The 12,655-nt window shown below is 39.5% G+C and overlaps 1 protein-coding gene across 3 annotated transcripts in view; it reads left to right on the plus strand.

Moving 5' to 3' along the window:
• The window catches only part of rapgef6 (Rap guanine nucleotide exchange factor (GEF) 6), a 159,497-nt gene that overhangs the window by 446 nt on the left and 146,396 nt on the right, over positions 1-12,655 (plus strand). For 2 of the 3 annotated variants that reach the window (XM_028595451.1, XM_028595452.1), the window contains exon 1: positions 1-10. This exon is cut by the window's left edge and continues 446 nt beyond it. In XM_028595451.1, coding sequence (XP_028451252.1) covers positions 1-10 — 10 coding nt within the window. Of the gene's footprint in view, positions 11-67; positions 149-12,655 lie in introns of those variants that run through there. The other variant, XM_028595453.1, reaches the window with a different exon arrangement.

The following is a 12,655-nucleotide window of genomic DNA, read 5'->3' on the forward strand; positions in this document are numbered from 1 at the left end:
GACAGCAGAGGTAAACAAAACTATCGTTTTTTGTTTTTTTAAATTAGCATCGCCTTGCTAATGTTAGCCAAAATCAAACTGTTGCTTCACCTCGCTGCAGGAAAACTTCACTCAGCTGTCGGTGGAGTTTGACTGGAGTTAGTCCACAGTAAGTTGCTTGTGGTCTAGCTAACTATCTCATTAGGACTTTTCAATACACTCACATGCTAATTAGTACACACTGTAGCGATGCATGACTTCATTAACAGCCTGTAACTCCCAACAACATTTAGCTAACTGGCTAGTTTTGGGGCAAGTCCTTGCCAGGTTAAAATACAACAGCTAACTCTATGCCTTGTAAAAACGGTTATTTTTGTGTACGTGCAATGCAGCAATAACACTGAAATAGAAAAACCTAGAGTCAAGTCTAATCATTCAGGACAAAATGTATCGGGGGCTTCTGTGGTACCCAAACTGGGGTGCAGGGACTGCACTGGGTCCTTGAGAGGGTCTCAGTGGTACCCATCAAATGTTCAAGTCTTTCAGGGTAGTTTTATCATCTTTAGTCAAGAATGCCCCACCAGTTTTTGGTCCTTGACATGGTCAAGTGTGGGATAACCCTCTTTTACTGCAATACATTCTGTGCCTGCAACAGTCTTACTGAGCAAAACATAACCTCACGGCTTCCCATCAGAGGGCTTATGCCTAAGCCCAAGAGGTAGTTTGTGTAAACTTTAGCTTGAATGAGGCCAGTTAAATTAAATCACCACAGCTTTCTCATCCCTCCTCCTTCCCTCCGATGCCTCCTCCCTACATGAAGCTGTGGAAACACAGCTGGCTTGTCATTGCTTTAGTTATGCTCTGAGCCCAAAAATAGCTCACGGCGTACTCCCTTCCATGTTCAGCTGCCGGTTATAGTTTTGAAGTGCAAGCACTTTTTCAAAGCACTATCAGAGCACAAAACATTTAAAAAAAGAAATCCAACCCTGCTAGCCTTCAGCTTTGCAGGACACTATTGAAAAGGTCCTTTTTTATGGCTCTGATCCTCTGTTTGTTTGTTTGTGGGTGCATGCTGGGTAGAAAGCCTCTTTCACACCTTCATAGAGGGCTTTTGTGTGCACTTGAACAAACCATAACAACCTTGTTTAGTCCACAAATTATATGACACAGTCATAGCAGTGAAGTGGATTTCTGATTTTGTAATCAGCCACACATGATAGGTTAGGTAGCACTTTGATAAAGTAACTATATTAAGCCGTATCCTCCCAAATGCAATGGAAGAATCCTCATTTTTTTTTCACACTCCGTCTGTTCTTCCAATTTTAAAACCGCATTAATATAGCTGAGGTAAAGACAAATAAGGTGATATGTTTCCATGCAGTTATTCAAAATGTTTATAGGGGTGGGTGTGGTACTGTTCTGCAAACATTTGTTACAAATGAAATGCTTCTTTTCATGACATGAGTACTGTACTGAGATCTGTGCCTGTAATTGTAAAAACACATCACACGTGTGATTGTGCTACAACTGAAACTAAAGCCAGATCCCGACCTGAAAAAGAAGCCAGTGTGTATGCCTTTTTTTTTTAATTTTCAGTCATAGTTTAAAACCACCAAAAGTACATTCAGTGCAACAGTAGAACGATAAAGCCATGTTGTAGTCCACAGCTGTCTCAGCCTGTCGATCATGATTAATTGAACAGACTGCAAATATTCAAGACATAAACGGTGGTAATGTAGCTCTCACCAAGCAATTGTGTAGCCGACCATTATACCGACAAAATCATTAAACCTCTCCCCACTAATAAATCACACCCTCACACAACCACCAAGCAATTCAGGCCTATAGATGATCCTTTGATGAGAGAGGAGGTACAGATAAAACATGAGTCTAGAGACCTTTCCCAGATTTCAAGAATGCTATGAGACTGGTTGGAAAGGTTGTTAAACTATTGCTGAATGTGGTGCTGCAAGTACTCACTCAGTGTGTTTACATGCACAGCAGTTACCCAGGTTAAGTGAATAACGGGGTTATGCCAGTTATCCCCGTATACATGACAGTCCCTCCAGAAAAACTTTGCATAATTTAATGCATAATCAGCCAAAGTCCGCATATTGATGCGGGGGCCAAATTTTTTCAAATACACCGCAACGTTTACCGCATAAATTGCAGATTTCCGCGCAAAATATGCGGGGCTTGCATGATATCAGGGTAGGGTATTAGGGGGAATCCCTTTTTTTTTTTTTTTTTTCATCAAACCGCAATTTTTGCAAGTTCCTGCAATTTCATCGCATACAATTGCATAAATATCCTGCATATTCCATCGCATTTTTTAACAAAACGTGCCGCAAAATCAAGGATTTTTGCCTGCAACAATCAGAAAAAGTAGGTGGTGCACATTCAACACACAGCTTTTTCTTCCGCTTGACCTATGTCAAAATAACTCGACCGGCCACTAAATTAGTAAAATTTAACAACTTAATGTATCAATCACACTCTTGTAACAGCGTAGTAAAGCACAGTGCTCTCGCCAGATAACTTTGTTTGGTTCATCTGTAACCAGTGTCGCCCAGGGCCGGGTGATATTAGCAAGCTAATGTTAGCGAACTAACGATAATATTAGCCAGCGGCCGCAGCAGGGATGGCTCGGTCCCTCCACTTTTTTGCCGAGACACAGCGTTGACATCCCCGGAGATGGACCATCTGTTTAGCCGTTTCTTGGTGTCTGTGCTGCCTTGTCGGGGGCTCACTTTGTCACGTTAGGTTCCTCGAATGGCTCCCTCTCCAGGTCTTTCAGCAGCCTTTTGATGGGGATACATTCCCATTTTTATGGGTACTATTAATTGTAGTTGCAAGTTTTTTCCTTTTGTAAACATCCCAAATTGGAATTGGAAGCCGAGGTCTTAAGCAGGCGGATCTCGGGCAGACCTCTGCTCAGCTGAGCTTGGAGCTCCGTGCGATGCGGCCACGAAGGGAAGGAAAACACCCCTTTTCTGCACTACGCTGCCATGACACAGAGCTGGATTTAAATTGGCTAAATATCTCTTCCTCTATCTCTAAGGCAACAGGAGATGACATGTGGATGAGCATAGCATAAGAATAAGGTGTAGCCTATTGTTTTCACTTCGTCTTTGATTGAAAGTGTTTTTTGTTGAGCTAAATTTCTCGGTTTTGAGAGTTGAAGACGTGCTGTAGGTTGGTCTGTCTCCTGTGCAGATGTTTGGCTCGGTGGGTAATCTCTCCTACCGCAGGTTTTATGCCCCGTCGGCGTCAACCTTTCCCAGTTTCGTGGGTTTTCCACCCGGCTCTTCCCTCCCTGCCTACCTTTCTCCGTGCCATCCAGACGCCCTGGTGGTAACCGACAACAAATCACGGCGGGTGATTTATGGTAGTTTTAGCTGCGCCCAGTACATGTGAGACATTTATGGGAATTCCAACCATCACAAAGCCACAGGCTCCCTAGAGAAGGTGCAAGTGAGGAAGAGAAAGAGAAACACAGCCTTAAGTGGTAACTTCTTGCTTTCTAAGCAAGCAGTGGAGCCGCTACGAACAGAACAGAGCAGGAGATGCAGACCAGTGTGTGGTCGATGATGCTGTATTCTTGGAGTGTATACAAAGAGACATGTTTCAAAAGAGTCTGTGTGTGTGTTTTAGCAAGTTACCCAAGAGGGTGGTTTGCTCAATGCTGACGCAGCTCAACAAATTAAAGTTAAGGATAATACTGGTGTGTTCTTTTTGCCGTCTTCATTAACCAATTCCTGGTTCCATCTGCACACCGTCAGCACAGAGATGTCAACGTCTGTTGTTTTCCTCTCTTTAGAGGCCTTTGGCTCCCATTTATTCTTGTACAGTCTGAAGAACAGCTTTCACACACAAGAAAACTGTAAAAAAGATGATTCATCGTTATATAAATATATGACACAGTTTGGTTTTGTCAACCCTTCTCTATTTTATCGTCATTTCAGTGTGCCTGAGTTGTTCATTGAGTTGTACGTTCATGTGCACATTATGTTGTAGTCAAAGAGTCGTCATTCACACTGTCATAAGGAATTGGAAGGCTGTGCCAGGGAGATGTTGCCAAATCCATGGTCCTTGGCCATCCATCCATATTTTCTCATTTTAAGCATTTTTCTGAGCAAGATTTTCTGTTTACTTAGGGCGGCTCCCTTTTAGTCAATTAGTCGACTAATCAGTCGTTTTGGTCTTAGTCAACTTAGATTTCTTTAGTCGATTAGTCATGTTTTATGCTTTTTTCACGCTGAATGACTTATTTCCAAGAAAGGTACGAGCACATCTCTGGTAAACACAAGAATTAAGGGTTGACATTTTACCTAATAGATATATCACCGTGAAACCTACTTTGATTACTTTCATTAAGGCAATTTGTTGTTGTATTACACGTTTTCTGAAATGTGTTTAAATATGCAAAGGAGGCATTATCTTATTCAATATATGCATCCTTTTGCATGACTCTTTGCGGAGAAACTCAGATTTACAGATCTGTCGATTAAATCAACTAATCGATTAGTCGATACAATTGAATGAGTGTTAGTCGACTAAGAATTTCTTCAATCGAACACAGCCCTATGTTTACTATACCAAAATAGCATGGTTAAACCTTTTTTTATTTATTTTTTTTTTTTTATAATTTGGCTATACCTAAACTCTACAAATCATCTGTGCTCCTCCTTTAAAAAAAAATCTTTTTAAAAAAAGAAGTCAAAATATCTACTCTGAGGTTAGATTATCAAATTGAAGCCTGTTGGTTTGAGCCGTTTCATTTTCGTGTAGGTGAAGACGATGTAGGTCACAGTACTGTGGGAAACAACACAAAGATGTGTGTGTGTGTGTGTGTGTGTCTGTGCTTTTTTTGCAGGCCTCACTGTGTATGTTTGTAGCTGGACATGCCCGTTTATGTACAAAGTGTGCACACCTACAGTAGCTCAGTGCATATGTTTAAAACTAAAAATATCTTCAGCACTACAAGTCAGCCTGTCTGCCTCCTGCTTCGTGTCTTTCTCTTGTTGGCATTACCTCAACTGTCTCCAGTGTTGCGTAGGGCATCATTGTGTTGTTTGTACAGGATACCTCAAATACCCTCCCACTGCATTTTTATTTCACTGATACTCCAGAAGTAGATGGAAATGAATTTTTTTTTTTTGCAGCCATGGAATCTGATTGGTAACCGGCTGTGTCAAGTATGTGATGAACTAGGATGTCATCCTCACAATATTTAATTTTAGTTCAGGCTACTTGTGTTCTTAAGTTATTTTAGTGTATTCATATTTATTGAGATATTTATTCATTGGAAGCCAGAAATGTCAGCACTTTTGCCAGGGTCTTCTTGAGGACTCGCTATGACATTTTGATGAATCCAATTAGTTTTTGCTTGTGTACCTTGGCGTTAATTGGCTAAACTGTGACTATGCCAGGATTAAAAGTATATTTAATGGTTGTTTTTTTTGTGACATGTTTAAGAATTGGTCATGCTGGGCTTTGTTGTTTTGGCTAAGATTTCACCCTGCGAATTTTTTAAGGCGGATAACCTAGGAGTGGTGTTTTAGAAGAGAAATAACCCTCCAAACCTATTGTGTTGAAAAAAGCTTTCAAGCTTTTTGGTGAGAGTTTCTGCTTTAAGAATTTCTCAGCATTTGGTTGGCATGTTGTGTTTGTTTCTCGCCTTGTCAGAAGACCTATGGGTAAGGCAGCTGTTGATATGAAACTGAGATGGTGACACTTTCTGTCACAGTGGCATACCTTTGGTGGCAAACCACATTACACAGCTGAAAACTGACTTGCTAGACAAACATATAATCAAGCAGTGGGAGAAAATGAAAGGAATGTTTGGGTGTGGGATATTAAGACAGCAGAAGCAAATATGTGCAAAATAAGAGAAAAGGCCTGTAGGAGATGAGATGGAACATGATGATTTTTGGTTGATTTAAAAAAAAAAAAAGTTGTAACGGAAGTGATAGGCGACAGAAACAGTGTTATAGACTAATAGAGAGGGAGAGTGGTTGCAACACAGACAGGAGGGGAGATCCTCCCATAGTTAAGACGATTCTAGTAAGGTATAGGAGGCTAACGCCTAAGATATGGCTGTGAGGAAGTGATCAAAAGAGATGGCAGAGAGAGAAATAGAGAGAGAGAGCTACACACACCATCAAAAGCTGGGCTGAGAGAATGTGATGAGAGCAGCGATAGAAAGTGAGAGAGAAACCTTGTGCTTATTTTATTATTGCTTCTTTTACATCTTGGCCAGGGGACTACAGATGAAAAATAGCCTTTTGGCTAATTCTGGCTTTTTTAACCATGTTTGTTCATGTGTTTTATGAAATTGCACTGTCCCCTTCTAAATAAACCAATAAATCAAATCAAGTGAATTTGAGAAAAGTGGGGGAAATAGAGCACCTGCGAGCGTGATGATCTAAAATGAATTTCCTTACTACAATACGGAGGGAGAAAATTATAAAAAATACACGCCTTGTTCATCAGGAACATTGACATTAGTTGCTACAAAAAAAGAAATCTCACTAGTTCTTAGGGCTGGGACGATATGCTTTTGTCTCGATTCAATTCTTTTACGATACATGGACCCGATTTGTATTGCAATTTTTATTTATTGCGATTCTAGAAGTATTGCAATTTTCCTTTCACAAAAACAAAAGTTGAATAATACACTTCTAGAGACAATATATCATGAGACGTTTCTAAAAAATAATTGTTTTCTAAAAAGAATGCACATCACATGTCAGTCTGACATTTATTTCATTTGTAAAGAAGTACATAACATGAATTTTCTGCAAAAAAATATTCTAGGGAAAAGAAACTATTTTAAAAAACGGGCAAAAAAAATAAATAAATACGATACATAATATTTTTGATTTTTTTTGATTGCTCAAAACCAAAAATAGCACTGTCTTAAATAACAGTAATACATCCAGGAATTGTACAGCTCATCAGACAACCAAAACACTTATGATGCTGTAGGCAAGCTCTTACAACTCTGGAAATATCATGGCAGCAATTATTTTATCTTTTGTTCAAATAACTTTACATCTGAAGCGTTTAAAGACTCTATTTGTCCATTGTTTATTTCTAAAGAAACATGACAAGGCTCCATTACCTTGTATCTCACGTTATGGCCCCCTAGCAGCCGTTTTTGTAAAAATAGGCTAACAATTGTGTCATAACTAAGCGACTTACTGTCGCACAGTAGAGAATTTACCGTATAGTCAGAAGAAGCTCACAGCCAATCAGGGGGACGTGGAGGCATACAGTCAAGGGAGAAGCCCATAAAGAGTTCATGAAAGCATCGGAACTAAATATTTCAGCAACGTTTTGATGGATTGGAAATACTTCGGTATGTGGCAAGTGAATTCATATGAAGTAACCTTTATCCACGAACAAACCGATTTCTCTTGGCAAGACTTACAACTTTCAGACAGGTTGTTCACGTCACATCTACTTCGTCAAGCTCAGTTTGAGGCTGCGCAGTATGCTCAGCCATCACCGGAAAAGTGCTTCTAATTGACTTCACTGGTCTCTGTCGAAGTCTATGGTGTCACTGTGTCCATTTATTGCACTGTCTATGGGTCCGACCATTGCCTTTTCAAGTTCTGGTTGTGGCGTTTTGGATTGAAAGCCCGTGAAAACTTGGCTTCTTCTTGATTTCTCAACGAAAACTGCCACCAGATTCAAATGCAAATTATTTCTGACTCCTAATTGGTACAATGAAGTACGTGACATCACTTTTGTCTAACTGCCCACTTCAGACCAGTTACAAAAACAGAGACAAAAAAAGAAATGCCGAAATCTCCCATTTGAAATAACCAAAACTTTGGCAGGAAATTGTGTGTTTATATAGAACCCCATTACTCATAGTAAGACGCTGATTAAGAAAATATGTTTTCAGGGCTTTTGAGTAGTTGGAAAGTCCACATCCACTATAAGGCGACAACCCTGAGTTATTTTAACATACAGCTGTCATTTTCATCACCTTGGACTGCCTACATATGTATTTGTAGATGTATTTGTTTGCTGCCTCTTTCAGCACATTTGGCAACATTTGTGACCCAAAGAAGTTAAGTTTCAGTACATCCAGTATGACGTAAATGCAAAACACACACACACACACACACACACACACACACACACACACACACACACACACACACACACACACACACACACACACACACACACACACACACACACACACACACACACACACACACGCGCGCGCGCGCCAGTAACAACATCAACAAACCTGAATGTGCCAACAAACTGCAGGGTTCAGAGAGAGTCTGAAATTAAAAGGATACAGAGGAGTCTGTGTGTGAAACAGAGAGGGGGAAACCTTGGAAGACGGTGTGTTTGTGTGTGTGTTTGTGTTTAAATGGGTGAATAAACACAGCCTTCGCCTGACCTGGAGCAGTGAAAGCTCTCCTTGTGGAGCCAATAAAGGCCCCTCCTAACTGACTGGGCCTGTGGATTGGAAGGCAGACAGATGCTTAAAACTGTAGTGACTCAAGTTTTGTGAGCAAGTTCTTGGTCATCTCTGCTGCTCTGTAGTTTGTGGTTGTTGGTTTCAAAGATCTGTGACACCAGTTCCCCATTTTTTATATATATATATATATATATATATATATATATATATATATATATATATATATATATATATATATATATATATATATAGCTTTCCTGCCTGTGAAGCCTGAGAAACAGCACAACGGTTTTAAAAACACACTGTGACCTTATTGAAATGACAATTTATTACAGGGCTGTACTGAATGTATTTTTTGAACGCTACTATTGAAGTTCGAATGAAGCCTCGAATGATCACCTTAATAAAAAATGTAAAAAAAATCCTCCAACAAAATCCTCATTTGAATAAAGTGAGTCATGTGATTACACTGCTTTTTAAAAAAAAAACTGAACAGTCCGGTTCAGAAGTTCGGTTTGACCGTCACCATTACACAACTGCATCTTAAATCAAAATGCTAATCATTTGTTGGCTCCAGCTTCTCCAGTGTGGGAAAGAGATGCTTATTTTAAAACAGTTTTTCTGTGTAGACAAAATAAGCAGTTCGCAGACTCCACCGTGTGCTCTGGTAATTTGGGATGTGCATTTATGTTCTATAGCATTTTATAGATCAAGCAATACTTTGATTCATCAGTAGAAAGAGAAATTGATCGAAAATAAAAAAACAACTAATAATTAGCTTTAGCCTCACTTTTAAACGCGCAACTAACATTGAAGCTAAATTAAACAGTTCACAAAGAAAGTCAGTTAATAGTTGTAAGAAGTTGTAGCTTGTGTTTACTGCCTTAATCATGCTGTAATCCACATAGTTTACTTTACTTGTTTAATTATGAACATGTCGGTGAAACAAAAGCACTTGTAATACACACATATATACTTAAGTGTATAGTAGTTGCTTTGCTTTTTAAAACCTGTTTTTAAGTTACTACACAGCGGGCCACAACAACAGCTGCACTTTGTCCCGCACTTTGTGTGTGTGTGTGTGTGTGTGTGTGTGTGTGTGTGTGTGTGTGTGTGTGTGTGTGTGTGTGTGTGTGTGTGTGTGTGTGTGTGTGTGTGTGTGTGTGTGTGTGTGTGTGTGTGTGTGTGTGTGTGTGTGTGTGTGTGTGTGTGTGTGTGTGTGTGTGTGTGTGTGTGTGTGTGTGTGTGTGTGTGTGTGTGTTGTTCTGTTTTGTTTGTAGGGAATACAGAGTGAGGCTACAGGTGGACTCACCTTGCATAGTTCAGTTAACCAATGACGGGGTTACCTTGACATTTTCAACATCATTTGATCATTTGGTTTCCTCACAAGGCTAGCTGGTGTGTCAAATAGACATGGTTCGATACCATTTTTTGCTTACCGATACCGAGTACCGATCCAATACCAGTGTGTCATATATTTTATCATGTTTTAACAACTGTATACTACTATCCCTGTATGGATGTGATATGATTTGTATCTTTGTTGTTGGTCTGGCTCAGGTTAAACTCTTAATATGTGTGAAACATGAACAAACACAAACAATGAACGCCACAGAACTTTCTTTTATTATGCAGTTTGACATACAGTTATAACGGAAAAAAAAACATAAACTACTTTAACGTAGATTTTCCTTAGGGCTTTATTACGTGGTATCGGATCGGTGCATAAACTCCACTACTTCCCGATACCAGCGTTTTAGGCAGTATCGGAGCTGATACCAGTATCGGTATCTGAACATCTCTAGTGTCAAATAAGGAACTCAAATTGTTTGAGTATCCCTTAATGGCAATATTATTGTTCCAAACAAACTTAGTAGGCTTTTCGAGGTGTTTTTAAAAAGCCTTAGATAAAAACTGCAGCATGGTGGCCGGGTTGGAGTTTTAAATTCTGAAGTTTAAAGTGAAGTGGGTTTTTCTCTGGTTATTAGGTTTATGGGATGTAGACTTTCTTCAAAACTATACTGCATTTTAGGTATTGCTCTTATTGCCATTACTTCAGTTTGAAGGGTCTTTGCCAGTACATTGTGTATATTGAAGTATGTCCTTTATTCGCTATACACAAACTTAAACTCAAGGAATACTTAGACTTTACTCACTTCGCAGGCTTCTGGATGGTTGGTGCAGTTATTCAGAGTGGCTTTCCATGAACGCAATGACCACTTCATTTCTGAACAAAGACACAACCAGCAGTTAATCTTGATTTATGGTCCTGCGGAGGCTCCACGCAGAGCTTTCGCTGTAGCCGGAAGTTTATACTTGTGCGCTGGTGTGTGCGTCGATCTAATAGCAGGGCCAGCGTGTGTGTGTTGCGGTGTCTCCGCGTACCTACGTAGCCACGGCGTAGATTTTACGCAGAAGCATAATTCACGCTTAAAGGAATACGCCACCGTGTGTTGAAATAGTGCTTATCACGGTCTACCCTGGCTGTAGATAGGTGGGCCAACACATTTTTTGTCTCAGTGCAAGTAATTAGGTTGTTTTTTGTAATTTTGTTGGCTCACTTTTACTCACAACATGCTAACCGGCAACATAAGATTATGGACTAAAACAATGCATGCACAAAAAATGCGTTGGCCCACCTATCTACAGCTAGGAGAGATCGTGATAATCCCCATTTCAACAAACGGTGGCGTATCCCTTTTAAGGAGTGCAACAATCAGAGGTGTAATTCGGTGTGATCGTTATCACATGCTGGAAAAAGGTGATGTGAAATAAAGAGAGAAGAAGTTATGTTTCAGGTTATGATCGAAAAAAGAAAAGTAGCATTGGGCTTTATAAGGGGTAGGTCTGATATCTGAAACAACTAATTATTTTCATCATCAATTAATCTATTGTCAGTGCTTATTTTAAGTTCTTGGTATGGGTTAAAGTTAGATTTAGCGTATTTCGCCTGAGCAACAGCTAAAAAAACCCCAAAAGGATTTCATTTGTAATGATATAAAACAAACAAATCATGCAAATATTTACATTTGTGTCCAGTCGAATGTTCTGTATTTTACTTGACAAAGAACTTAAAATTATATATTAATTATTTAAATTGTTGTTGATTCAGTCTATTGTTTCCAGCAGTAAAAGGGCATGATACCAGAAATCCTTCAATTGTGGCTCTTTTACCATTCTGGTTCCCTCCGAGCAGAAGTAGGCCAAGAAGCAGCATTCGTAAGAACCTGTTGCCACAGTACTCTTATTAAAGCAGTTTTATAACCTTGCAAAACTGGTCTGGAATGTGTGTCAGAAAAAGGAAAGCAGCAGATGCCTCCAGTTTGTGTGCCGGTGTCCTGCACTGAGTGTGCTTCAAGGGTATTTATGTCAAAGTTTGAATGTGTGTTAGGGGGCAATTTTGAGGTCTGAATGATATCCTTTTTTATATTTTATGATTATGAATTATATTTTCACCAAATGTATGTAATGTAATTGCTATAATATATTGCCCAGGCCTAAAGAAAAGGCCTTCTACCACAAGTATACAGGTGCTGGTCATATCAGTGTTTCCCCTATGTTGATTTGACCGTGGCGGCCCCTCACGGCAACATTTCTGCCCCCCACGGTATCAGAAATAGGGCTGCATTGTTAGAGTGCATGTTGGAGAAAGTTTTATTATTAAGATAATGTAATTAATGTTATTTGCTACAGAATGCTTAGCCTATATGTCAAGCTCAAAGTTGGCCTATATAGTAACTAAAAAAATACAGTTCAATCACAACTGAAAATATGCCTCATTGTGTGTGTGAATAGAGGTGAATAAATATAGTTGTTTGTGTTGCAGCAAAGTGTCCGTTCCGTTTCATAGGGGGAAGGGTGTTCGGACCTGCCCCCACTGCTAAAAAAAAAATCCTAAAGGAAACACTGCATATAATTAGAATATCATGAAAAAGTTGATTTATTTCAGTAATTCCATTCAAAAAGTGAAACTTGTATAATGTATACATTCATTCCACAGAGACAGATATTTTCCTGCGGTTTGGCCTCTCATTTACACGAAAACCCCGTTTTTATCACAGAAAATTATTATTTCTAAAAACTCCGGCCAAAGTGGAGATTTTGGAAAACTTCGTTTGCACGTTTGCATGTAAACTGAGACAAACGGAGGTTTAGGCAGCCGAGAGAGAGAAAGATGACGTGATTGGTTGCTGTTGTTGCTATTGTCGAGATTCTGATTGGCTAACG

Source organism: Perca flavescens, chromosome 13 (assembly GCF_004354835.1).
Source record: "Perca flavescens isolate YP-PL-M2 chromosome 13, PFLA_1.0, whole genome shotgun sequence".
Lineage (NCBI taxonomy): Eukaryota > Metazoa > Chordata > Actinopteri > Perciformes > Percidae > Perca > Perca flavescens.